Here is a 26,953-nt window from a genome sequence, read left to right on the forward strand (position 1 = left end):
TGTAATATGTACCAGGTGCTGTACTAAGTGCATTACATATATTGGACTTAAAAAATCCTCACGAAATCACTATAGATAAGCATTTTTATTATTTCTTTTTGCAAATGAGTAAACTAGAATTTAGATTAAGACATATAGCTAATAGGTGGTGGGAAGAAGATTTAAACTCAGGAGTCTGGTGCTAAAATTTAGCACTTGACCACTACACAATACTTTCTAAATAGTCTTAAAATTTGAAATGAAGGATGTGGAAAGATAGGACCAATATTTATAGACACTATAGGGGAATGCTACAAAGGATCACACTGAGCTCAGACATCCTACAATCATAGGCCGCCCAACAATGTCATATATAGAGTCTCAATACTCCTTGGAAGAAATTTGAAAGGGAACTAGTTGTCTAAATCCGCTGTCCCTTGATATTAGGATTAAAGCTGCTCTGAAATACATGGAGAGAATGGCGTAAGAAATCAAGGGACTCAGTCTCAGTGAGGGGCTTGTCTCAAGACTTGGATGTTGGAAATCAGAGATTTGAAAGATATTCCTCGAACCTACTTTGGAAGACTGAAGAGCTAGTAATCAATTAGAAGCCAGGACACCCAGTTCTTTGTTTTGAGAGGAAGGATCTATCTCCACACACACACCAACTAGAATAAGAACCTTCACCTACCGTGGACATAAGAAGGTGAGGAAGGAGAGTGATGTAACATGTGTAACAACTAGAGGTAGGCTGAGATCATCTGCCCCTTAAAATCGCCTGGGTTTACCTTGAGCCTCCAAGTCAGGTACTTTGGAAAGTGCCTCTGATTCCATTAAATATGAATTTAAGAGTATTTCAGCCCTCTTCACGAGCTTGCCCTTTTCCATACCACATGAACTCCAGGAACCTTATGCTTCAATCTCACCAAACCAAACAACAAACAAAACAACCCCCCAAATAAAAATCACTTACAGTTAATTTGTGTATAAAAACTTTTTATTGAGAAGATTTCAGGAAAGAAAAATGTACAACTTAAAACTTAATATTAAATAATCAGAGGCGGGGATTCATAAAAGGAGGGAGAGGAAATAGGAAGAAGGAAAGGAAGAAAAGAAAGAGATGGAGAGAGAAGAAAGACCCTCAAATATTTCTTGATATTCCTGCCTCTTTCCATGATTCTAGCTCTTACTTCTTTTGCTATCTGAACTCTTTTCCCCCTGAAATAAGAACAAATTCCTCTATTTTCCTTAAACAGAAATTCAGTACTCTCTCTTATCTCAGCCCCGGACCCGCCTATGCATAATCAAATTCTTCAAGTTTCTTTAATCAACAAAAAGTGATTTCATTTTAACATGATATATTCTCCTTTGAAAGGAATTGTCATAAATAGCATCCCCTCACAGTTGCACAGGAATTACACATTTTAAAGTAAATTTAATCACTAAATATGTCATAATTTGTATACAGTATAAATAAGCATGATGTTTTATGCTTCCGAATTGACACAAATACATGTTTTATGGTTTCAGATACACTCCCCTATATCATTTGTCTTCAGCATTTCTCACAAATTGATTTCTGATGTGTTTGAAATTCTGCATGCTATACTTTAACTTAATCCTTTATCAACTCATATCAAATCAATTAACACATTTCTAAGGGGGGCATGAATGGGATCCAGGATGGCAATCGGATTCTCAAGGATAACAGAGGGCTCAAAAATTTTTTTACATGAAATTTTACCAATGGTTATCTAGAGCCAAGTCAACCAAAAGCATCATATTAAGTTTGATGCTCCACATAAAGAAAAGAATAACCTGGGCAATCGGAATGCTGAAACACACCACACAGCATCTTTATCTCTGTATTTGTATTTGTGAGAGGAAGAGGATAAATGTAGGATGAGTAAAGAGCAGGATCCGGTCAAGAAGAGTAGGAAACAATAACAAACTTCAAATCGTTCTTAAGGATGGCCTTGTCCAGTTGAACATAACTGGAGGCTGCACCAACTTTTGGGAAGTATTCTCACTATTTCCAGCAGATGGCAGTGCTGCATAACATGAAAAAAAAAAAAAAAAAAAAAAAAAAGGAAAAGAAAAGAAAGAAAAAAAAACTTTCCTGAAGCTCTGGACCCTTTGAGAAAACTTGCTCTACATCAGGCAAATGCAAATTAAAACCACCATGAGATATTACCTCATACCAGTCAGAATGGCTATTATCGAAAAGTCAACAAATAACATGTTGGCAAGGATATGAAGAAAAGAGAACCCCTGTGAACTGTTGGTAGGACTGCAAATTGGTGCAGCCTCTGTGGAAAACATGGAGATTCCTCAAAAAACTAAAAGTAGATACACCATACAACCCAGCAAATTTCACTTCTAGAGATTTATCCAAAGAAAATGAAAACATTAATTTGAAAGATATATGCACCCATATGTTCATTGCAGCATTATTTACAATAGCCAAAATATGGAAGTAATCTAGGTGTCCATTTGTTAGATAAATGGATAAAGAAGATGTGGTACATACCTATAGTGGAATATTAAACAGCAATGAAAAAGAGTGAAATCTTGACATTTGCGACAACAGTAAGTGGATCTAGAGGTATTATGCTAAGTGAAATAAGTCAAGCAGAGAAAGACAAACACCGTATGGTTTCATTTATATGTGGAATCTAAAAAAATAAACAAAACCAAAACAGACTCATAGAAACAGAGACCAAAGGGATGGTTTCCAGAAGGGTAGGGGCGAGGGAATGGATGAAAAAGGGAAGGGGAATATAGTCAGTAATATTGTAAGTTATAATATTATTACATAGTGATAGATGATTACTAGAATTAGTGCAGTGATCACATTGTAAGGTCTAAAAATGTCCCATCTCTATACTGTACACCTGAAACGTAACCAATATAAGATTGTATATCAACTATGCTTAAATAAAAATGAAATCTAAAAAAAGCACACCAGAAAAAAAAGGAGAGGGAAAGAAAACTTACAAATGAATGTTTTCTAGAGTTGAGAGGTAAGTATTGAAGTATAACCCATGTCTTGAAAATTCCTGTTCTCAATTTAGAGAAGCCAAGTAAACCCCCAAATGCCAGCAATCTCAAAAGTCCCAGACACACTGGTGGGTTGCCTCACCTGAACATTTATTAATGTCGACTTGTGTTTGGTTCTGCATTGACCTTAGGTATCTGATGGAACCTCACGCAGCCACACAAAGCAGCTGCTCCATATCTATTTCCCTTACTCCCAGCTTCTCTTGAAAAAAACAAAGGTTGTTTCCAACCCATTCAATCCCATAGCTGGGTTCCTTGGAACCTCCTCAAATTTCTCCAGTCCATGATGAATTCTTCCTCTCCTAACACCTGGAGTATGTAGTTGTTCTTTGCCTCAGCATTTAATAACTGCTTGGTGTTTTTCTCACCTAAATTAGTTTCAATTTACCAATTATGCAATAAACTCGAGATCACGAAGGGGGTGCTATGTATATTTTGAACTCCGTTCCATGTATATATCATGATGGCAGATTCCAAGGAAGTGCTTAGTAAGTAGCACTTACTAAGTGATTATCTCCTCTCACCCACTTTTAAAAATGCTTGCCAGCATGCTGTCCAAATTTCAGTAATGCCCTATGATTTAGAGGCCAGTCATAGAACTAGGCAAAAGATTCTGGTTAGAGACTTCTGTTCCAAGCCAAACCCTAGCATAAAGTTTTCATGTGAAGTAAAAACAGCTTGTGTGATGCCTATAACTGATACTCAGTCTTTTCATGCATGAGGCACATGTGCTCCATCTTTTCCCAACGTGCAGGGCTCCCTCGTGTGAGCAATGCCCCACGCCCAGGACTTGCACTCAATTTGAGCACAACAGAGCTATTTAATTAAGCCTGTCTGGGTTGAACACAATTGTATCATTTTTACATTCAAGCTTCAGTCAGGTCACAGCTTTGGTACCTTCTCCCTACTCCCCCCTCCCCGCCCCGCCACACATACGCAAATGTTCCCAAAGAGAAGCCTGGATCAATAGACAGCAAATTAAATCACTTAGGCTAAAAGTAGTGGTCTTCATAGAATCAGACTCTTGGGAAAACTCTTGCAAATTTCTAACCTAGAATCTTCTGATCTATGCTAATTAAAAGATTTGAGCCTAACCCAAATGATTTTATCTTTCCAAGGGAGAGCCTATTTCCAAATGGCTTCTTGAACCCACAAAAGGCAATCCAAGTGGGCATCCTGGGAAGGAGGCAGGCTCCAGCATCAGACAGCTTCCTACTTTTACAAGATTTCACTAGAGGCACCAGAGCATAGTGGCTACTGAGTCACAAGCTGTGAGGCCCAGTACCTCGGATTCTACATCTATAGCATGATGATAACATAGGATGTTATAGGGATTAAAAAACACAATGCATAGGAAGTGCTTAGCACAATAGCTAACATATTGGAAGTACTCAATAAATGGTTTTCGTTTTTGTAAACTATTTGACTGCTTACCACATTCTTATAAGCCAGTTACATCTTTGCATGATCTAGACAGGTCCACTCACCATCCAATCCAAGCCCCTTGTGCAGGGGAAAAATGTTTTTACAAACACGACTAAAAAATCATTTTATTAAGGTTTCGAAATAGGAAAATATTAGCATAAATATCTCATCTATTAATGAAATCACAATCTGAAAAAGAGGCCCAATGGTACAGTGCATCTATAGAAGTCAGTTTCCTTTGCTTTCTACTCAATTTTGGAGTAGAGCTTGCACTGATATAAAGAAATATTTAAGCTCTAGAATCATCACACCACAATTTTATACTTGATTTTACAAAACACTTCATTCCTATGGATTCCTCCATTTTGAAATAAACGGTATAGGCACATGAAACTTAACAGTGAAATTTTGTGTTGATGACAATGATAGTCTCTAAGATCTGCATTTTCCTTACTAGTTTTCTAAAAATGCTGTTATAAAAAGGAAAATATGAATTTATGCATGTATAAAGACAAAACATCCCAAATATTTAATACAAATTTTAAAAATATCTGATCTCTATGCTCATTTTCATGAATATTTATAATACTTTGGAGAAATTATATTTCAGAACCAGATAAATAAAATTTTACTATGATCATCACTAGGAAAAAAAGTATAATATTTATAACTATATTTCAAAAAATCTTTAGACTTGAAGATTCAAGAAATGACAATTAGTGTAAAGTGCTATCCCAAACATATATAACTTCATTTTTAACTTTGACTTTTTACAGATATTTTCCAAATATTGTTTTAAAATTACAATTAACAAAGTAAATGGGTTCAAAACTAAATCCACAAACTAAGTAAAAAGATAACAGGTAACATTCAAATTTCTCTTTCAAAAAACAATATTCTTCCATCAAATCAAGTTAGTATTTCATTCTGAAAGCAATGTATTAATATGTAATTTTATGAAATAATCCAGTTATAGGCAAAGACTCTTGCTGAAAATGCACTTCCTCATTGCTGTGTTTTTGTTGTTGTTGTCGTTGTTGTTTTATTTTTTCTCTCAGTAGGGCACTTGTGAGACCTCTCCAGGGACAGTGGATTAAATGGCCTTCAGAGTCAAAATATTTCCTTAAGGTTCAGATTTAAATGCGTTAAATAGTTAAAATCCCCTTTCAATTGGATAACTAGTCCCTATTTACGGGTGCAACATAACTTGGCATTTAGGACTATAATTCTGTGGATTTAAAATAGTTCGAGACAGACTGAGAGATCTGACCATTCTCCTCTCTTCCTATGCCTCCCTCTTCAATCTGAACACTCAGTAATTATCACAAGCCATTGGAAACTAGAGAACTTGGGAATTGATGAACTATTCTAATCCAATGAATTAAGGTGTGTCAAAGAGTCCTATATACGGTGAAATATTGCCCCACTAGCCTTCTTAACCTTCTCTCTCTCTCCCTGAAAAAAGCTGTAATTTATGAGAGTGCCATGATGCTAAGGTTATTAACCCCTGAAGCCTCATTCAGCTGAAAAGGTTCACCAAGTTTCTAATGATTAGCCATTAAAAAAAAAAAAGATGAATAGTAGTGGACAATAAGCAAGCACTAACACAGGGAAAAAGGAATCATCTTTAAAACATCTCTAGAATATTTTTCAGGAAAAACGTCATCTTGTTTTTAATAATGATGAACCTAAATGTCTGATCTGAAGAGAAAACTCTCACCAGAGATCTGCTGATTCAAGGATTCCTGGCCAGTTGGAATACTGCCAACATTTTCCCATTCCTAACAGGAATGTGCCTACAATTCGAGAGCTTTTTTTCTAAGGAAAAAAATGGGAAGTGTTGACATTAACATTTTGGATAGAACTCGCCCTTGCAACTTGGTGTATACTGCTAAATTTGATGTAAGTATTGTATGTGATAGCAACAGAAGTGAGAGCCTTTGTCAGTCTTAGGAAAAAACTTTCAGTTTCCAGTGCAAAATTTCAAATAGAAGGTCCACCAGCTTTCCTTTCATATCATTTCCAACCATGGCATTCCATGATTTTTTGGATTCTCAAAGTGGTGCCTACCTATCGTCAAAGGCAAGGAGTAAGAGGGTGAGGTGGGGGGGGGGAGGGGTTGTGGCGGGGAAGACAGTCTCTTTCTGTATTAATCATTGCTTTTTGAAGAATTCTTCAACAATGCTGTTTAAAACTCTGATGAAAAACTTAACAAAAAAATTTTGGCATCTTCACCTTCCACCACCACACTCAAGCTGACCCCTTCCTCAAACAGCATAAGGTAAGCAAACCTACAAGTCGATGTTTCCCTTTACCTTAGAACTGAAGAGAGAAGAGGGAGGGGCAGAGAATTTGAGACAAAGCTGCTGCCCCATGTCATCTGCTTTGGTCATGCCTTCAAATTACCCCTAATTATAGCTAATTGCATTAGCTATGTCCTAACGTTGTCCATGGACTGATGTTCACTGCCTGAAAGATGTGAGTTCAATTGTGAGTACAAATCCCAAATGAGGAAAAAGAGCCAGTCCAGCTTGCTTTGTTATTTGTTATTTCCCCCTATAACGAATACGTTAACAAAACAATAATAATTATTTCCTTGGAAGGCAATTCCTCTGCCAATATAAAATGCATTAGAAACATGTATAATCAAGTGGTCCGTCCCACTTCTCTCAGCTCTGCAGATTCCCAGGGTCAAGGTCATTGGTCATGTGGAGGTGTAGCCAGGCTCTGCAATAATAGCCGCAGATTCCCCATCTTTCTGATCTAATTCACTTGCTACAGAGTAAGCCACAGATCCATTGGCCCATAGCTGCAGCTTGGGATCCGATTCTTTGGCAAGGAACCGCGGCCGGGTTTTTTTCATCTTCTTTACAAGTCTAGCAAAGCCAAGCAACAGAGAACTAAATATCATTGAAAGTCCACAGAGAAGAAATGCTGCAGTGTAGCTGCCAGTCGTGTCTACCAGCCATCCTGTAACAAGCAACGGCAAAATGATATTGAGTTGAAAATCCAATTACTTACCCTCTCTCAAATCTGATAATTTAAGGATAATAACAATAGACTGCTAGCACCACCATTATAATTGTGATACAAAAAGCAGATCTAAAAATATGGTGCAATAACTGAAAAAGGCATTCTATTTTCTAGGGACTGCTGTTACTATGTAAAGTGCCTGGAAGAGTGTCACATTCTTAGCAATCACTAAATGAATATTTATTATTATTAATCCCATGAAACATAATATGTTTCTGGATAAAGCAAAATCCAAATTTGCAACTGGATCCAGTCATTGTACTCCATCCAGTTTGAAAACCAGACCTCTGGGCCATTTTAAAAGTTGCAAATGCAAATTTCAGAAGATCGAAATTCTGTTATCACAGCTTTTGTTTTCTTTTATCTCTTGTTACAATTGATTAATCTCAATATCTATTCTAGCTCTAAATTTTGAGGAGAAGCAGGGTGTACAATAATGCAAAATATGGGAACAATCATCAGAGAATCAATGGGGTAAAATTAGACCTTGGCAGGCAATTATTTTGTCATTAAAAAGTTAAATTCCTCCAGACTTTACTTATATGCTGAGAAAATCCACCAGAGAAGTAAAAGGTGTCTCTTCTCACCCACTTCAAATCCATTATTCAAAAATGCCAGGTAGAAATTGTTATAAGATCCAGAGAGTTTCCAGGTATATCTTGTGATTTACCTGTGCATTTCCGCAGCACCAAACAGAAGAGACTGAGAGTTGTCATTTTAAAGGTAATTAAATAAGAGAAGTATTATAATAAATACTCACACCCTAATTCCCTAATACCTGGTAATGAGTATAAGATCTGACTAGAATTATATTCCTCCTAAAGATTAGTAAACACAAAAATTGGCTATGAGGGGAGGATGTGGGAACATCTGGGGGGCAGTTTTCAAAAAAGGAGCACTAAATACATAGTCCTATATCATGGAGTTTAAGCTGACCAGGGATTTTCACGTGCAGCCATAAAGCAGTCACAGTCTCCCCTCGTTTGCTGCTTTAGCAGTTGCTGGGGTTTGGAAATAACCCTAAACTATTCGTTCATAACAGCAGCTAAAGCAGAAATCTTGCTTCCTTCAAAAAATTCCCTTCTTTTCCTTCTAGGCAAATGTTTGGCTCATTTCTCTTTTGCTTGTGTTCAGAGACCGTTATTTTCTCAGTTTTAATTTAGGCAGGTAAGAATCTGGAGCAGTTATTCTCAATCTAGTGAGACTGAGCATCATGAGAAAGATGGTGAGAATATAGATTCCTGGAACTCACTCCTTAAGATTCAGATCACAGAGGGAGGAGCAAAAGGAACCTGCATGTTTTAACAAGGGCCCCAGGGGATTCTGATGCAGGTGGTCCCACTACCTCCATCTGAGAAAACACTGCTCCAGGAAGAGGAACAGGTTGTGACCTGTTTGCTGCTTTATCAACAGCACCAAGCACAATGCTGGTGTACGCCAGCAATAAATATTTGTTGAATCACTTGTTTAGTCATGCTTTGACTTTCTATAGCATTTTATATTTACGTTTGCAAAACATTCTATATGCTTTATCTGATGACTCCTAAATCTGTATGTCAAATCTGGTCTCCCTCTACAGCTGAGATTTCATCCTTAAACAGCTCTATTAGTCATTTTACTGAGTATTCCAGATATCTCTATATGTCTAAACATCAAATTCATTATTTTTCTGGAAAAGCCCTTTTCTTCAACTTCCTTATTTCTTTTAATCATGCCATCATTTTCCAAGTCACTTTGGACTTCTTTCTCTTCTTTACTCCCATATGCTAAATTCAGTTGATTTTTTTTTCTCATGAAACTTCATCCTTGCTCCCAGAGCTCATTTTCATTCCTTCTGCAGCAGCCCTAGTTCAGTTTGCTTCTGAACTGCTGCTTCCCTGAATAACCAGATTAATTGCTACATCACATTTTCTAAAATATACTCTTTACCACATTACCCCGTTGCACAAAAACTATAATACTATCCATAATCTCTGAAGAATATAGAGACCCAGCTCCTTTGGCTGGCGCTCGACACCTCCACTTACCATTTTAGCCTTACCACCCACCGCCTCCTATTAGAATCTTATACTCCCTCTAGACTTCTTTCAGGACGTGTCTGACTTATTTATAAGTCTGAACAGCTACTCCTTTCCATTGCCCTCATCATTAGTGTGGAATAGAACCAAGATCCTAATTTTGGACTTTTTTTTTTTTTTTCCCCAGATAGGCTAAGGTCCCTACTTGGTTAGGAGATTATAAAACAAAGATGTAGGTGAGATCATGATGTTTTGGTGGCTCTTGCATTCCTTTCTCTTTCACTCTTCCCCAACTTACTTCCAATCCTTATTTTTTGTGTGTAAGTTCACTGTTTTCACTTCAGTACAAAGAGGAAAGGTGGTCCGGGCTTCTTTCGGGAAACTTACCTGCAATAGGTGGGCTCACCAAGTATGGCACTGCATGAAGAAAGCACACCACACCGAGTGCTGAGGACAAAGAGGTCGTCCCCACTATTTCTGCGGTCACTACTGGCATCAGAGTCACATAGGCACCATCGAAGTAGCCAAAGGTACAAGAGAAAGGCACGAGCAGAGAGAGACTTTGAAGCATCGGAAGGCAGAGATAGCAGAGCCCATCCAGTCCCACGGCAAAGAGGTAGCAAACATACTGGTAGTTCTTCAGACACCTGTGGATTCAAAGAAGAATGAGTGCGGCATGTACAGGTTCTGTCAAAGAGCTTTGAAACCATACCCACACGGCAGTAAGCATTGCAGTTATTTATAAAGATGGCATCCCCATTGTGTGTTATTTACGTTGTCTTCTTATCTTTCTTTTGGTACATGTGAACCAAGAATTTATCTCCTTGGGAAGAATGGTGTGGTAGAAAATAATATATGCTCTAAAATTAGAAAGAAGTCTGAATGTAGATCTATCACCTACTTACTGCCTAAGTCTAACCTTAACTTCTTTAGCTATAAAATGAGAAGGTTATCTATCTCACTGAGTTACTCTAAGGGTAGTTGTGAAATAACATGTAGAGTTGCAAGAGACTAATATTTTCCAGCAGTCTACCATATTAGATAACATGCTCTCAGCTATGTTATTCATTGGTATCTGGCACAACATACATGCTTAATAAATCAAGTGCTCACACAAAAAGAAAGCCATAATATGAAGACATTAAAATGATTTGCTAGAGACTATGAAGGTCTTATACTAGAACTAAGTCTTATTTCAAGACCTCCCCATTAACTTCCATTAACATTTTCTCTCTGTAGCTCCAAACCCATCTATGATATTCATTATTTCAAAGACTCTCTATAATGTCAGTACAGGCATTTTATGCTTTACAAATGTTTTTCCATCCATGGTCTATGAGGTATATAGGCAAATATTGCACTTGCCTGTTTTACAGATGATGACCCTTGAGGACCCAAGGGTTAGATAATTTTCTCTCAGTCTCCAGGATAATAATAGGCAAAGACAGTGTAAGAGCTTACGTGTTGTATATCTCATACAAGATATCCCTCTATCAGACCTATACCAGGCTGCTTCTTGTTGAATTATTTGATTGTAAAGACAGAACCCCTTGTTATTCCCCTCCCCTTAACCATTAAAAATGTGAAATTAATCCTATATATATATAGGATTAATCTTATATATATATAAAATCACTGCAGAATGGCAGTTGAACCCTGACTAATTACCAAAGACATAATGTATGAGAAGCCACATGATGACCACTCTCCAAGGTCATGGCTCAAGTGTGAAGAGCCCACCATTTAGGAGAATTTGAGTAGCTTGCTGTCTTCAGTCCAAGCAGATAAGCAATAGATGAAGAAACTACTCAGAAGATTTCTTATAACTTTGGTTTCAAAGCCTAAAATTTTAACATAAATACTCGCTATCTGCACTATCAAATAGAAACGTGGCCACAGATGACATGTTATTACTGTACCTGATCCTCCTTCCTAGACTGTTCCTCTTCTACTACCAGCCAGTCTCTGGAATGGGTCAAAGAAACCAAAACCACGACACCCAGCCATAAGTTGTCTTACCTGAGGACTGACTTGACGTAGGATGAAATTAAATCTGTCATCAGAATTTACAGTTGCCCTAGTGTTCTGCAGTTTAGAATACCCACCATCCTAAACCATCTAGAACAGGGGTTGGCCGACCATGGCTAAGTCCAGCCTACCACTTGTTTTTGCATTATCTGTGAACTAGGAATGGTCTTTCCAGTTTTGAATAGATGGCGGGGTGGGGGTGGGGGTGGGCGGGGCAGGGCGGGAGGGAGGAATATCAAAAGAACAGTATTTTGTGACGTGTTAAAATTATATGAAAAATTCAAATTTAGTGTCCATAAATAAAGTCTTATTGAAGCATAGCCACTCCCATTTGTTCACACATTGCCTATGGCTGCTTTTGTGCTACAACAGCAGAGCTAGATACCTGTGATCATATGATCCACAAAGCCAAAAATGTTTACTATCGGTCCCTTTATGGAAAGTTTGTCAACCTCTGACTAGAAGAAGCAACAAAGGAGTTGCCTTCAGATATTGAAAATTTGTTAACATTATTCAGCCCTAGGTATTCTACAGGGAAAGGGGATAAGGGAAATTCAAAACTTAAAGTCCCCTGGTAGGGAACCAATTGTGGTTTCATGAATTTTACCTTCTGTCAGTTAGCCATCCAAATGTGATATTGCCAATAATGTCGATCACCCCAAGTATGGACATAAGAAAAGCAGCTTGCTGGTGACTCACTCCAACACTCAAAGCATAAGGCACCAAGTACACAAAGAGAGGGCTGCAGCCATAAGCCATAAATAGAATAGAGATGGCTAACACAACAAAGTCAGACATCAGTAAAAAACTGTATTCCTGCTGCAAAGAGCAACAGAGGCAGGACTGCACCCACTCTTTAGTCAAAGTTGAACAGGGAGATGCCTGCTTAAAGTCTTGTTTCTGAATTCTACAGACATGGTTCTGCTCTGGAGTCGTACGGTCCTCTTCGAGAGTGATTGGCCGCATCAAGGCACCACAGACACAGAGATTCAAAACGAAGCCCCCAAGAATGAGTAACGCTCCCCTCCAGGAAAACTGTTCTATAAGGAGCTGAACCACAGGAGCCAGGATAAAGGTGCCAATGCCACTTCCCGACATGGCAATCCCATATGCGAGGGCTTTCCGTCTGCTGAAATACTTGCCAACCATGGCAATAGCTGGAGAGTAACATAGTGCAAATCCAAGACCTGGGGATGAAGAGAATATCGTGAACAGTCAATGAAGGAAAAATATCTCAGAATGAAGTTATTTTGATTAAAGAGAGTCTGACCTTCTGTTAAACCCTTTTAAAACTGTTTCCTGCACCAAACTGAAAATGAATTTCCCTTCACCTGTTATCCACAATTTGGAAAGTATAACATATATATGACTTTCTTTTGGGGAAGAAAAACCTTAAGGAAATATGACTGATTAAACAAAATGAAATGAAGAACTTAAAAACTATTATACAGACTGAATTTGAATTAACTAAAAAAATCAAGATAATGCTGACCTAAGAAACTTATTCTCTCCAACAACACCTCTTTTAAACTTAAATTACCCAGAGAATTGCCTCAACTCTTCACTGCCTGTGAAGACATAACTCTGATATCCGGACCACTTTGGAAATTGGGTTTAAATAGTATTTATGACCCCATGACAGTTCCAGAGCAATTTCACATAATTGCAAAACAGCATGCCAATTTTAAACATTAACATTGTACAGCAACCTGAAAATATCCCCTAAAGTCAGCAGAAAGTCTCTTAAAGACTTTCAGCATCTATTCCTTGTATGCCCAGAATATCTGAGGAGCTTAAACATAGAATTCATGGTATCTAATGTCAAGAAAGGAAAAAGAGAACAAACGTTCAGCTCCTGTTCCCATCTGCGGTGCAGGGCGACCAATGATCCCAGCTGGCATGGCTTGAGAGATTTCCCAGATGTGAGACTCAGTGCTAAGACCAGAACAGTCCCTGGTGAACTGGGATGAAAGGACACTCTAGGAGTCAGGCCCTTTCAGTTATGTAGGATAGATACACTTTTGAGCCTACAGAACCAGATTTAGAGCTTATGAGATATATCATTTATTGGCCTGATCATGCTACCCCTGGGTCGCAGTGCCTGTATGTGAGTTAGTGCTACTCTCCATACCCCTCAGAGTGATGGGGCAAACTGCTACTCCAGTCCCCGAAGTCACCCCACGTTGATCCCACTCATTCTCCTTATGGAATGCGCACATGTTGCTTTTCTTTCTATGAGGTTCTTATGATTCTCCAAAGTATACTTCTATGACATTTAGAGAGAATGTCTAATACATGAAGATTCAGAACAGGAAGCTTTCTTTTTTAATTTGGAAACCCCATTTTTTAGACAATGATATTTACTGTAAAGCAAGGACAACTCAGATAACCACAAATAGCATTTTAATGTCTTGGCAGAAATGTTGGGAAAATGCTAAAATTACATTTCCCTGGCTAATATCTTATGGCTTCTGAGTATAGACTCTTAGCTATCCACTGCTGCCAAAGGGAAAGCCAGCAGTTACTTTTAAGTGGTGATGGATTTTCATTACAGTCATCCAATCAACCGCATTTCCAGCTCTTTTGTTTAACTGCTAGGTAGGTTGATACAAACCAGGTAAGCTAAATTATGCAACTAACAACATGACTATTTTATGAATTACTGTTCTGTTGATGTGCTTGACAGCCCCTGAATGGGGTGAGGTAGGACAAGTGGTATAAAGTGCTCTTACCTGTAAGAACTCCCAATGTGAGGTAGAGATGCTTCAGACTGGTGGCAAAGGAGCCCAGGATGAGACCAGTAGATGCAAGCAAACCACCCAGCATGATTCCCACTTGACAGGATAAATGGTTGCTGACAACACTCCCAAGTGGAGCTTCAAAAACAATAATAAACATATTCAACAGAAAGGACTTGAGGGCACTGTGAAAAAGCTGGGGCGTTGCATTGGCCAAACAGAGAATGATAAACCTCTAAAGCACCAAATCTCTCCTCTCAACCCCACCCCATGTGCTCATTCTATAGATGTAGAAACCGAGGAGAGAGGAAACGAATTGTCCGTGGTCACACAGAGAATAACCTGCAAAGCTGGAATTAGGATCAAGTGCTCTGACTTACATTTCGGTGCTCATTTCACTCCTCCATTCTATACAGTCATAAACCCAGGACTATAGAGTATTTTTTAAACAGTGAACCAAATCCTCATTTTAACAACATGTCACTTGAACAAGATGTGTGCCTTGTATGTTTCATGTAGTATTATTGTTCATATACCATTACCAATAATTATGACAATAATTGGAGAAGGAAAGTGGGCAACACTGTGTGGCCAGGAGTATTACACAGGAAAAGTCCAGGGAGCAAGATCATAGACAAATGCCACAATCTAGCACTGTTTTAAGGCTTTAGGAAATGCTATGGATGAAAAATTAAAACGCAGCAATATCTAAGAAAATGTTCACACCCATGGTGACATTTTGGTTAGCCTCACTCTATTTGTGGGTTAAAATGTGTCAAAATTGTGCGGACTTCCAACTTTAGAGAATATTAAAGCTGGAAGAGGCCAAGGAAAAATTAAAGTTTGGAGGAATATGATATGTCCAAGATCATTGAGAAGTAGAGGTCGGGGCACCTGACAACGAGTGCAGGATGATTTCATCCTGTTACTCTGGCTCCTTTGGTCTCCCAGACTGATGGCAGGGTGGATGGATAAGGAAAGCATATGAATTTCTTTCTAAGCATATGAATTTCATGCTGACACAAGTACTGCTAGTACCAAAAACAGAAGAAACCCAGTTCTCTGGGTATCTGTGGAGTTTAATTTTTGAATTGATCTGGTTGAAATTCAAGCCTGATTCAAATGTACATAATAGAATCAGTCATCAGCCTGACATCTCCTGTCTAGTTAAATCAGTGGCTAGCTGTATATATAAACTCTGTAGAATAGAAATGAGCAAACTTCCTGAAAATGAGTCTAATTTTCTAGGCTGCTATTGCTATGGTTATTGGAAGAGTGACAAAATTTTCACCAAATTCAATGAAAAATGTTCACTTCCCCATTCACCACAGGACAGATATGTCCACCATGAGTGTCCTAGATGTGATTCCACAACCTCTTGTTTATACTCTGTACTCAACTAATATTGCCAGTGAGCAAGTGGAAATACAGTAGTTGGGTATAACAGGACTCAAGTCCTTAAAATGAAATTTAAATACATTTCATATTTAAGGTCACACTAATGTGATCCTGCATTTTAGCTCGATGGTCATATTAGTCACTGAAGGTCATTTATTCCTCTTTTGGGGGTTATAAATATTTTCCAAAAGATAACAGTAAGGGAAATGAGTCACGTATATCTGCTGAGAAAGACAAACATGGCTCTCTTAGCATGCTCATATAAAAGCTAAGACTAATCACGGAACCCTGAAAATCCAGTGACTGCTTTACCGGTTTAAAAAAGTATACAGATATAGACAGACTAGAAAACCCAATTATATGATTTCTTTTTGATCCCTTAAGACCTTCCAGTATTATAAGTAGAAAGGGTCAATTTAGCCTTCTTGTAAAATCTTCTTTTAGACCTAGAATGGCTCTCAAATTCCTCCCAACCACAGAAATAAATTTAAGCACAATTTAACTGGTTCCTGGGTATGTATACTTTTTTCCCCAAAATAAATACTAACTAGTACCCAGAATAGAATCAGATAATATTATTTTTGAGTTACTAAATAATATAGTATTTCCTTCTTGCCACCAAGACATGGCCTGAAGAGATAACAGTTTTCTAAAATACTCAGGATTCATCTAAATGAAAAGATTAAATGGTCTAGGCTGCAAATAGAGCATGGCAATTTCACTCAATCTCAAAAACTCTCTAAGCCACTAATTTAATAACTTTGGTTTGAAATTTATAAAAAGAAAAACCTCAAAGTTAGTTTTCCTCTACTATATAGATGGAATGAGAGATTCCAGGAATTTTTAGAAACTTCTATGTACCCTCTACATAGCATCTTTGGGGTTTCTTGAATGAAATTATAGCCATGATGAATGTGCTCATCTCATAATTATGCCATCTCATCCTTCCCCAATATTTCTCTACGAATGAAGGTATATGCATGAAAAATAATGAAATCTATGAGACAAAGTTTGAAATATCTAGGAAGGTAACAGAATAAAAATGAAACAAGATGCAATGTACATATTGTCTGCTCTCATAAAAGGAGATCATATAGAAATTGCTCACTGTGCTATCCAATGACTGTTTATATTACTGGAGAATGAGGGAATCACAGCATTTGGAAGAAAGAAGCCAAACATATACTGTATGATTAGCTGCTTTCAAATCAGGATAAGTCCTATGATGCCCAGCACCCTATATCTATATGGAAAAATAAAATGGTATGTGACCTTCTGAGTTATTAACTACCTGTTCCATCTGACATTAGCCAAGGCCATTAATTTCAAGAGCATGTCTGTTTGGGTTTTGCTGAAGGTAGGATCAATATTTTATTTTAGTTTTAGCCAATTTTTACCTTTCTACTTAGAAAAATTGGTAATCAATGGTGGTACAATTTGAGAGCCATGTACAGTTTGAGAGTAGTCAGTAATTATCTATACCTAGTAATAATACTCACCACAGAGCATGGTCACACAGTCTACAATGGAATGGATCCACGCTGTTTGTGCATAATCCTGAGTGAAGTATGTCTGGAACTCCACAAAAAAAATTGAAATACATCTGAAAAATACCGTGCAAGCATGTTATACAAAAAAATAAAAATAAAAAATGAATGAACATAGATTTGAATCAGAGCTTAAAGTTTTGGTTCAATCAACTGTTCCAGTCTCCATGGGTTTTAATTGGTTTTGAGCGGTACTCTGCTGGACCATAATAAGTGAGAAATCAGAAGCTGACCATTGGGCTATTCTAAAAGATAAGAACAAGTGTCCATCCACTAGAGGGGCTGTTGAAACCAAGTAGATGTGAAGATCACTGCTGTAGAGAAGGTCTTTTGGAAAAGATGGCAGGTCAAAAACATGGATTCTTATTTATCTTAATATTTCACTACCATCTATAGCGTCTAGGAGGTTGTTATACAAGTTAAACTTCAACAATAAAGAGTTATATATCACCCAGAAACTTCACTTCTAGGTTTTAACCAAAGGTAATAATAAACAGATGATGACGATGACGACGACGATGATGATGATAATGATGATGGTGATAATAGATACGCATAAAAAAATATATTCTGGAGATTGTTTATAATAAGTCAAAGGTTGTAACTAACCTATTTGTCCATAAATATGTGACTAGTTAAACAAATTTTGACACATCAATAAAATGAAATATTGTTAGGCATTAAAAATGATGATTTGATTTGTATTTATTGATTTGTTAAAAAATTCACAACATAATGTTAAATAAAAAAGTTGCAGAATAGTTCATATAGTAATGGCTTATTTTTATAAAAACATAATTCATATAAATAAAAAAAAAGCTCAAAAACATATAACCCAAAAGGTACCCAGTCATTATATAGTAGTGGTGAGATTATAAATAATTTCATTTTTTGTCTTTATTTTTCATTTTGAATTATTTTACAATGAACATGATTTCTTATATAATCAGAAATATATGTGTGTGCATGCATACATATGCATATATGTAGAGAGAGAGTAGGTATGGGCATACGGAGACAGAGATGCGGACAAACAAAGATAAAAAATTTATATTGAAAAATAGTTAATTACTTAGTAAAAACAAGACATAAGTGATCCAGAAGCAATAATTTGTATCACTGTACAATTTGGAATGACCCTCATACAGATTAGCATGATGTCATAATTTGGAATAGGAAGCTTTTCGAGCTCAGTGATAATAGGGGAAGAAATCAAGCCTTGTGGCTTGGGGATGAGGTAGGAGGTTATCGGTCTCCTTGGATAAGGCTACATTCCAATTTATTTTGCTTCATCAATCCATAGTAACCTGTTATTTCACTTGCTCTCCTCTCCAATTGCTGCCAGATATGAATTCAGCAGCATATTCAAAGGATAGTTCACTATGATCAAGTGAGGCTTATCCCTCGGATGCAAGAATGGTTCAACATATGCAAATCGATCAGTGTGATATATCACGTTAATATAATAAAAGAATCATATGATCATCTCAATAAATTTAGAGAAAGCATTTGATAAAATTCTGATCCATTCATGATGAAAACTCAACAAATTAGGCATAGAAGGAACATATCTCGACGTCATAAAGGCCATATATGACAAGCCCACAACTAATGTCAAACTCAATGGTGGAAGGTTGAAAGCATTTCCTCTAAGATCAGGAATAAGACAAGGGTGCCCACTCTCACCACTCCTATTCAGTATCATATTGGAAGTCCTAGCTAGCTGGTTTGTGAGATTTAGGTTCTAATGCTGTCTGCATTTTCACACTTTTCTCCTTTAAGCTTATTCTACTCTGGTATCCTCCCCTCACCCTCTCCAAGTAACCTCTGATGACAGGCCTTTGCTACCAGCCACAACCCTCTTTTCTAATTTCCCGTAGCCCACCTTATAAAGCACCGAACTCATTTCCAGAACTTTCCCATCATGGGAATGATGGAAGCTTCCATATGTAAGAACTAAAGATGAAAGAGAATCCCTTTAACTCTGTGATCTCCTCACACCCAAAACACAAGCTCCATAATCCACAAGATCCACAAGATGGGAGAAAAATCAGACTTAACACCAATCATATTACTTTAAACAAGTCTACAGTTTATTATGAAACATAATTAACCAATCCTTCTCATAGCAAAACAAACAGCCTGCTTCTTTCCTGCATTATGTTTGTTATGAAAGGAACATCAATGCTTTTATTGATGATACCATCAAATAAAGTATAAATTGCTTTCTTTTGCTTCTGGGTGTGTGCTGCCAGAGAAGAACAAAGAGTAAAATTTGAATGAAAGTCACCTGTAAAGGAAAGAACTAACACATGCCAATTTCAAGTATGTATTTGTTCCAAGGAGTCTCAATATATACACGTTTAGCTTAAGTGTTTTCAACACGATGACTTTGGATAAAAGAGAGAGAGAAGGAGACATGAGCAAGTAAGAATAAGAGAATCTCTGTATTTATGCTGGTTCTCTCCTTCAACCTAGAATTCAGCCTCCACCAACACAGCCAAGTGCAAAATAAAGAAAAATAACTTAAATTCTAGGTTTTAAGCTTCCAATTGCTCAGCCTCTGGTGAGCCAAAACGTGTTCAAGGATTATTTTGACTTGATATGATTTTTCTTTCTTGGATGAGCCGCTTACAAAAACAAATGGCTGAAATAACCACAATATTTAGTCTAAAACTGTCCTAACACATCAGGTTTATGTGTCAGATATTATAGAAGAGACCACGATCCAGGACTTTTAAGTGTCAGAAAAAATCACATTCTTTACAAAGAAGACATCCAGTCAAAGAAAACACACACACACATACACACACACACACACACACACACCATACATATACATATATATTTTCACAATGATTCAGAAACAGAATGAAGCAGAGTTAGAAAAAAAGACAAACCAGATCATCGTAATAAATCAAGAAGAAAATCTCACCTACCTGGTTACCGCCCGGGTACAGATGGTGACAAGAAAACAGCCAGCCACAATCATCCATCCCCAGCCTCCATCTGGAGGGGAGGTGGACCGAGCTCTGTTTATTTTTGCCATGGCAAGGTTCTTTTTTCTTCTTTACCAGCAGCCCAGTTTTAACCTTGGAAGAGTTTGCTGTTCAGTGACTTCCTGTTGGCATTCAAGGATTAGCACAGAATGCTACCTGGTGCATGGGTTACTGGCCATCTAAAACAAAAAATCAGGACATATTTGTATTTTATTGCCATCTCCAAAGGTTGATTTTTCACATGGCAAAAATGATTAATACATTTCTATTAAATATGATTATTTGTAACTATGAAGACCATTAGTTGTCCTTTGTACTCATCTTCCTTCTTTTTAATAATATAAAATTTTAGCCACATCCACATGCCCCCAGTTCGATACTATTTCCCCTGGTCTTTCTAGAAGGTAGATGTGGCAATGTGGTTTAATCTGGGTGAAAGGGATGCTAAAAAAAAGTAGTAAGTGCCACTTCTGGTTCAGCAGGTCAAAAGCAAAGGCATTTTCCCAAGACTCCTACCACCCTTGCAGACTGGAACACGAATGTGGAGATGAGACAGTTTCAACCACACAGACCAGGACATGGCCCTAAGGGCTGGCAGAACTATGGCCAGAGGGAGGCTGAGGCCTGTCCCCAAAGTCTCCTTGGAGAAGGCCTGCCTCTCCAGGCCTGGACTTCACACATCTCTCACGGTTACAGGAAAGACAGACTAAGCTTCAGTTTTGCTTGAGCCTCTATTTTGGAGTTACTCTGTTATAACAGTTTAGATTGTGTCCTAATTATTATACTGAATGAGTCTGACAGTAACTTCTCTGGCATTTTTGACTAAGAATGCTATAATTTTTAAAGTATGCAATTGAAGCAAGAAGAGCAGAACAAATAAATGAAACAGAAACGTAGTACATAACAATTCAATATAACTAAATAGGGTAGAAAAGATTTGTGGAGAAAAAAGGATTATTCCCTACATCATGTTACAACTCTACTTTCAGCTCTTGACCTTATAGACAGATCAGAGTTAAATATGAAAAAAAAATAAATCATTAACAATCTAGTGAAAATATAGGCAAATATTTATCAGATCTCCAGAGAGGAGAAGGACTCCCTGAAACGTAAAGTAATGTAACAAACCAAGGGAAATTTTGTTGATTTGTCTACATTAAAATTTAACATCCCTATACATTAAAACATGTAATAAATAAAACCAAAAGGTAAACTATGAACTTGGGGAAAAAACATTAGCAACATTAATTCGTTCAACTACCAACACTTATTAAGTGTTTAATATGTGTTAGGCACCATTTTAGGTAATTGGAGATTCAATAGTGATTTGACATAGACCACCTAGGTTTGCTCACTTTCAAGACTTGGGTCTCCCTCTTCATCTTATTAGCTATCCTGTGAATGTGGGAAGACTGACAAAGATGAGTGAATTAGAGTATAAATCTATCAAAAGTATCAGAAGAGCAGTCTTGTATAAATATTAAGCCTACTGATTTCAAGAAAATCAAAAGTATTACTTGAAATGATAATATTGCTAATCACAGCCCCAAGTACTGAGTAATAGCCGAAATAATAGTATCCAGGCTGAGTGAAAATAATGCAGGGCTCCCTTTTAGAGAGCGCTTACCACAGGCCACACTGCTATTAAGCAGCATCGTAGACAGTATTTCAGCTAACTGTTACACAAACATAGAGAGATGAAGTAATGTGCCTGATTATTATTATTAACATTACCTAGTAGCAAAAATAGGACATGAACTTTTGCCTGACGGCAAGGCCACATGTCCTAACCAATGCCCTACACTGCTTCCACTGCATTTCCCTATACCTTGGCAGAAATTCCTATACATTTTTTGTTTTGCTGATGGCACACCAGTTAGATGACATTAATTGCAGCCTGATACAGCTAAAAATGCTTTCTTTAAATGGTACCATTGGTATTTCCCTAAAACATGCCTGCAGGTTTCTGACTTGTTCCGATATGAAATTATCCCTGATTTCAAAGCGAACCTAACCTTCCAAAAGAATCTCTAGTCTATAGCCATGCCACCCTGAACACGTCTGATCCCGTCTGATCTCGGAAGCTAAGCAGGGTCGGGCCTGGTTAGTACTTGGATGGGAGACCACCAGGAAGATCGGGTGCTGTAGGTTAAAAAAAAAAAAAAAAATCTCCCATACTCTGGAGCTTCAAGATCAGTCTCTCCCAAACTTAACTTTGTGTCATGGGGAAATACTTTTAATAGTGAACTTCACCAAAATTAAAATTCAAAGAAAAATTAATTTAAAAGATCCATCATACTTGTATTTTTGCCTTAAAAGACTCAGCCTACTATAGCAGACAGAGCTCATTGCCTATCCCAAATCTATAGTTCATTTCTTCCTCTTTTCTACCATAACCCTGGTTTTGTTCAGGTATCTACTTTAACCGCTCTCTTTATTTCTACAGTAGCCGTTTGCTTCAGGGAAGTCTGGCCCAATCCATTGTTTCGAGGCATGGCTTTTGACTGGTTTCCCTTTCCCTTGTCGGTCAGAATTTAGGGATAGAATGTGAAGTAATTCTAGCCAATGAGCTACAGGGGGAAGTCCTCTGAGAAAGGTTTCCTTGCTTTTAAGAAACACACAGGAAAGATACTCCCTCTTCTTCCTTCAGACATTTTGAAACTGGATATGACACCTGAAACTCTAACAACCATTTCCTAACCATGAAGGAAGCCTGAGGACTCAGTCAATAAGCCAAGGACAGCACATCAGAAAGATAAAAAGAACCTGGGACCTTAATGATGTCCCTGAGCCACTGAATCAACCAACTCTGGAGCCAGCCTATCTAGCCTGTTAGGTAACATATTACATTTTACTTATTGTTGGAACTAGCTGAGATTTCTATTGTGTCTACTGAAAGAATCCAGATGGATGTATGCCTTCAGATAGTGATGTGCTGGTGCCAGCTCCCACTCCATCTAACACCCATGCCATGTTCAATGACTTACTATGGATGGCTTGAAATTGGCCATAGTGGGAGCAACTGTTACACAGAAATCATACATTAGCAAACTACACATAAAACTTTTTATATCCTTTGAGAATACCAGTTAAACATTTACTAGCACACCATTGCAACCTCAGAGTAATTTAATATGTATACAGTAAACATGCCTCTGACATATGAAGTAAAGCCAAAGAACTAAGAAAGAATTTAAATATCTACACAGTGAGCCGGCGGCTTAGCTAGGTTGGCACCTTTTTAATAAGGCAATTTGTCTGTCTTATTGGGAAGGGGGCAGGGAACTACCCACCTCAAGAAAAATTTGGCCTGTTGCCTCTTTTAGTAAATAAAGTTGTACTAAAACACAACCAAACTCATTTATTTCCATTTTGTCTTTGCTTTCAAGTACAATGGCATTGAGTAGTTGAGACAGAACATATGGCTAGCAAAGCCTAACATATTTACTATCTGTCCTTTTTCAGAGAAAGGATACAGACCCCTGTTCTTAGGAGATGTGAAGCATTCATCTACAGAGTAAAAATGCTAATATTTGGAAGGGCAGAGTGGAAGACAATCAGCATTTATGACTTTGGAGGTAGAGTAGCAGTTTAGAATAGGGAAATGAATTATTCTCTAAAAAGACCTGGATCCTAGTCCTGACTCTCCATCGTAAGAGTTATATGAACTCAGGAAATATACTTTACTCCTCTGAGCCTTGGTTTACTCATCCATAAAAATGGGGGTAATATTATTCTCACAGAATGCTGTATGGACTAAAATGAGATAAAACATGAGGATTATTGGTATAAAAACACAGGTATTATCTGCCATGTGACTTAACCTCTCTTTTCATTTACTCATCATTCATTAATTCAATACACATCTATTGTGTGTCCACTGTGCACCAGAAACTTCTAGGAGCGAGGGTTAGAGAAGTGAAGAAAACAGACAATAGCTCTGCCTTCATGAAGCTTACATTCTGTGGGATGGGTGGGCAATAAACTGTTGAACAATAATTTCTGAGCTTCGGCTTCCTTGTTTGTACAAAAAAATAAAATACTCTCTCTGCTAACTTCACGGGATTGGAGCTAAGGTCAGATGAGAGTAGTCACGAACTGACAGTGATGAGCAAATCTAACTTCAGGAAATTTTTGTTAGGCCTACAGTGTTTTCAAATGTTTACATTAGATGTCACATGTAAATATGAGATTTACCTAATGCTATAGACTAAATGTTAATGTTCCTCCTAAATTTATATATTGAAACCTCGTCCCCAGGTGATGGTATTTGGAAGTGAGGCTTTTGGAAGGTGGTTAGTGCCCTTAAAAATAGACCTCAGAGAGCTCTCTTGACCCTTCTGCCATATGAGGAAACAGCCAAAAGACAACTGTCAGGGAACCAGACACCAAATCTGCTAGTGCCTTCGACTTTAGACTTCCTAGAATGATGAGAAATAAATGTTTGTTGTCCAAGCCACCCAGTCTATGGTAGTTTTGTTATAGCAACCCAAATTAACTAAGACACCTAAAAATCCAGAATTTCAAATTCTCTTGAAAAACTGAAAGCACTAAAGATCTTGGGCTGATATTCCTTTGTGGTATATCCTTTGGACAAGGCCTGTATTCCTCACGTTGTCCTGTCTCTGACATCCTGTACCGTCTAGCCCTGTGCTATTTCACCCATAGACAAGATCTATGGGCCCCTGGAAGCAATAAGGTTTTCAACTTCTGCCTATACCATGCTGCTCTCAATCAAAGTTTCTTACACAGCCACATGTGACTTATGTTTATGGTATGCTTTATATCTAGCACTCTCTCTCATACAATTTCAACAGGACTAGCATACAAGATTCTACCTACACCTGCATAAAAACACACACAATGGAATAACTCACCTATTAGACACAAGTAGATGCCAAGTGCCATGAAATGATACAACTGATTATAAAAGTAAAAAAGCCAAAGCTTAGATAACTAGGCCTTGCATTTTCACATTTTCTATTAAAATAACCCACAAGATTAAGCTATTTTCCAACTTGACTCTAAATCCGCCTACTGAGTGCTGCCCAGTGCTATTACAATATGCTGACATAGGCAGCACTGTGTAACAGCCCTTTGGAAAGCAATATAATGCAATGGATCAAGAATTGAAAGTTATTCATATTTTTTGAACAGTAATCTCTTTTCTGAGAAACTATCCTAAGGAAACAATTTAAGAAAAATTCAACACTATATACGAAAAAAAAAAAAAAAAAGAAATAGCAAACTGTTAATATATAAAACAGAAACAACCTAAGTATTTGACAACTGGTGTTTAAAAAGTTGATACATTAAACAAACGGAATGTACAACCCTTTAAAATGATAAACAAGAAGATAATATTGTAATACAGGAAAACATTCATGATGCAATGTTAAGGCAAAAAAGTCTCTAAAATTGTGTGTATCTTGTAAAAGAAGCTATGTAAAACTTATATAAAAATTATATACTTGTAACTCACAAAGAATAGGAAAAATATGTAAAAAATATAACTGGGCTGGTATAATTAAGTTATGAATTATTTAAAAAATTGTTTTCAGTCCTATTTTTATATATTATTTTCTTAAGTAGCTATTTCAGGTCTATTCTTGTGGTGTAAATACGAGCACAAAAATCTCCTTTGTATAGTTTCTCAAGGACTAAAAAAATAGCCATATCATTTATTGATACTGCACAATGAAAAGTAAGTGACTATTCCATAGAGGACACATCGTGGGTAAAAGCCTTTGGCAAAATACAATGTTCATTTTCTTTATAAAATTTTTGAGTGTGTTAGTTTTTATTCTACCTCTGCTATCCCCAGGTTTTATTTTCATTTGTTTTAGCTGAGCGACCTCTCTTTGGCATTCCCACACTTTATAAGTTAAGAATCAATTTGTGAGGATCTGTCAAAAAAAAATACAGTGGCATAAGTCCAAATAAAGAAATATAAATAGCACTCCCAAGTATGGCTGTGGTGACAGCATAATGAACAAAGGTCTGTTGTAAGTTGTAGTCAACTTGGGAAAAACTACAGGATCCCAGGGTGGGGAGAACCAAATTCTCCCAAAGCAATGGTATGCGATAGTATTATTAATAATTCCTTATGAATAGTTGTCTTGTAGCCTCACAAGCCCCAGAGATAAGCACTATCTTCCCTTTCATGATAAGGAAGCTGAAGCTCAGAGAAGTGAAGGCACCTGACTGATATCACTGTATCTGAATCCCAAGGGAGACGAGTGGTTCTGGCCAATCAGTGTACTTCCCCATCTGCCCTCCAGATTTCAAAATTGTTATTGGGCATTTCTGTCAACAAGCCATCCAAGTAATGGTAAAGCTTAAGCACCCATTCCTATGAGTGGCCACGACAAAAGGAAGAAAGGGAAGCCCACGAATACTGGGTGTAACTGCTCACAAAACAACTCCTACGAATTTCTTTCAAAGCAGGTCATTTAACACAGCAGTCCCCAACCTTTTTGGCACCAGGGACCGGCACTCCTATGAGAACCTAATGCTTGATGATTTGAGGTGGAGCTGAGGCGGTGAAGCTAGCGCTGGGGAGCTATTGCAAATACAGATGGAGCTTTGCTTGTTTGTCTGCCACTCACTTCCTGCTGTGCGGCCTGGGTCCTAATAGGCCACGGACCAGTACAGGTCAACAGCTCAGTGGTTTATTAGATTTATATTAGATTTAGTAGATTTATACGTATTCAGAAGAAATGCACGAG

General features: G+C 37.5%; 1 protein-coding gene and 1 pseudogene across 3 annotated transcripts in view; one reads left to right on the forward strand and one right to left on the reverse strand.

Moving 5' to 3' along the window:
• Positions 1 to 3,976: 3,976 nt before the first annotated feature.
• SLC16A12 (solute carrier family 16 member 12) overlaps positions 3,977 to 26,953 on the reverse strand; it is a 68,417-nt gene continuing 45,440 nt past the window's right edge. For 2 of the 3 annotated variants that reach the window (XM_016127949.2, XM_016127950.2), the window contains exons 2-7: positions 20,166 to 20,404; positions 17,179 to 17,282; positions 14,276 to 14,419; positions 12,151 to 12,730; positions 9,903 to 10,162; positions 3,977 to 7,434 (exon numbers count right to left, since the gene is read on the reverse strand). In XM_016127949.2, coding sequence (XP_015983435.2) covers positions 7,169 to 7,434; positions 9,903 to 10,162; positions 12,151 to 12,730; positions 14,276 to 14,419; positions 17,179 to 17,282; positions 20,166 to 20,275 — 1,464 coding nt within the window. In that variant the 5' untranslated portion in view covers positions 20,276 to 20,404 and the 3' untranslated portion in view covers positions 3,977 to 7,168. The remainder of the gene's footprint in view (positions 7,435 to 9,902; positions 10,163 to 12,150; positions 12,731 to 14,275; positions 14,420 to 17,178; positions 17,283 to 20,165; positions 20,405 to 26,953) is intronic. The other variant, XM_016127951.2, reaches the window with a different exon arrangement.
• On the forward strand, positions 22,259 to 22,376 carry LOC118604299 (annotated as a pseudogene).

Source organism: Rousettus aegyptiacus, unplaced genomic scaffold, assembly GCF_014176215.1.
Source record: "Rousettus aegyptiacus isolate mRouAeg1 unplaced genomic scaffold, mRouAeg1.p scaffold_m13_p_6, whole genome shotgun sequence".
Taxonomy (NCBI): Eukaryota; Metazoa; Chordata; class Mammalia; order Chiroptera; family Pteropodidae; genus Rousettus; species Rousettus aegyptiacus.